The 1,938-nt window shown below is 41.8% G+C and overlaps 1 protein-coding gene across 1 annotated transcript; it reads right to left on the bottom strand.

Moving 5' to 3' along the window:
• Nucleotides 1–318: 318 nt before the first annotated feature.
• On the bottom strand, nucleotides 319–1,602 carry LOC124290772. The gene has a single exon (XM_046727598.1). The coding sequence runs from the start codon at nucleotides 1,600–1,602 to the stop codon at nucleotides 319–321; it is 1,284 nt and encodes a 427-aa protein (XP_046583554.1).
• Nucleotides 1,603–1,938: the final 336 nt, after the last annotated feature.

Genomic DNA, 1,938 nt, shown 5'->3' on the forward strand with positions numbered 1-1,938 from the left:
TTCCAGGAAATGTCCTTGTGACCCTAGCCAAAGGCCATATCTTTCGAGGTGTGTTTTCTTCCATCACTAACACAATGTCTCCGACACTCAAGTTCTCACTGGGTTTTAACCACTTCTGGCGTAACTGCAAAGTAGGTAGATACTCTTTTATCCACCGTCTCCAAAAAGTATCAGAAAGAAACTGTACATGTCTCCACATTCGACCATAAACATCTTCCTTTCGAAATTTACCCGGTGGTAATGATATGTTTGAGCGCAGTAGAAGTAGGTGATTTGGAGTAAGTGGTTCACAATCATTCACACTATCTGACACAACAGTTATTGGCCGGCTATTGATGACAGATTCAGCTTCACAAAATAATGTATTGAGACCTTCATCACTGAGGCCATTCTGTTTGCTAAGTAGAGCAGACAGAACTTTGCGCACCGTGCGAATCTGCCTTTCCCACGCACCCCCCCCATGTGCGAGGCGGTTGGTGGATTGAAGATCCACTGTATGTCTCTATCCAGCATAGAATTGTAGATCTTACTTTGATCCAACTCCCGAATAGCTTGTTTAAGTTCTTGATTTGCCCCTTTGAAGTTTGTCCCATTATCTGATCTAATAATCTCTGGTTTTCCTCGACGTGCCTCAAATCTTGTCAAGGCATTGATGAAGGAATCTGTTTCCATAGAATCAAGTTTCTCAATGTGTATTGCTCTCACTGTCAGGCATGTGAACAAACATCCATATCGCTTTACCAAACTTCTGCCCCTTTTTACAAGAAATGGGCCAAAACAATCAACCCCAACATAAGTAAATGGCGGTTTGTGAGGAGTTACCCTTTCCTTGGGTAAAGTTGCCATTTGCTGTGAGCTCTGAATACCTTGATGTCGTCGACAATGGACACATTTTCGCAGTATCTTGTTAATTGTGGTACGTGCATTGATAAGCCACAACTTTTGCCGCATGTGAGACAAAACATGTTCTCGCCCTGAATGTCCAAGGACCTCATGGTAGTGAGATGATATGAGAACTCCAACATAATGATTCTTTGGAATGATCATAGGGTGTTTAGATTCTTCTGGAATAGGGGCGTTACCCAAACGACCTCCAACACACAAAACACCAAGACAATTCAAGACTGGATCAAGTTTGTAGAGTGGACTAGATTTCTTTACTTGTTCACCTCTTTTCCGACAATCTATTTCCTCATGAAAATGACATCTCTGTAAATACTTTACAAGCTGAACTTCTGCAGTCTTCAGTTCTTGTACAGTCAAATGTTTCTGATAAACAGCTGATGTAAATTCCGTTCCCTTTGATCTCTGAAGCAGCCACTGTTTGAATCTCAGAAGCCACGCTGTGGCTTTCTTCAGTTTCAGCCATGATGAGAATCTCTCCAGTAATCTGTCCATACCACACACAGTTGTATTCACTTGTACAAAAGATTCTACTGTGTTCTTAATTTCTAAAGAACTCTCTGATACCTGTAATATTTCAGGCATCACTGGCCATCTGTGCTCCTCTTGCCATAAGAAACTTGGACCATGAATCCATTGATCACGATGAAGAATTTCATCAGCATCTAAGCCACGGGATGCATCATCAGCTATATTCATGTCTGATCTAACATATCGCCAACTGTCCGGTGAAGAACCTGAATGAATAGCACTCACTCGATTTGCCACGAAGGTTTTGTACCGCAGGGACTTACTCTTGATATAATGTAAAACTGTCATACTATCAGACCAGAAAATGGACTCCCAATTTCCAACCTCAGTTCTCTGCGTAACATTTGATCAATTCTAACTGCCATCAAAGCAGCAGATAATTCAAGACGAGGTACTGTCATTTGCTTCAAAGGCGCAAGTCGAGATTTTCCCATCACAAAAGCGCAATGTATCTGTCCTTCATTGTTGACTATTCGTAGATAGGACACTGTGCCATATCCCACC

The sequence above is a fragment of the Haliotis rubra genome, unplaced genomic scaffold (genome assembly GCF_003918875.1).
Source record: "Haliotis rubra isolate DU_JTF1 unplaced genomic scaffold, ASM391887v1 Scf474, whole genome shotgun sequence".
Taxonomy (NCBI): domain Eukaryota; kingdom Metazoa; phylum Mollusca; class Gastropoda; order Lepetellida; family Haliotidae; genus Haliotis; species Haliotis rubra.

Bases quoted from the DNA above. Each gene is read 5' to 3' on its own strand.
- LOC124290772 (XM_046727598.1), bottom strand. From the start codon at position 1,602: ATGAATATAGCTGATGATGCATCCCGTGGCTTAGATGCTGATGAAATT.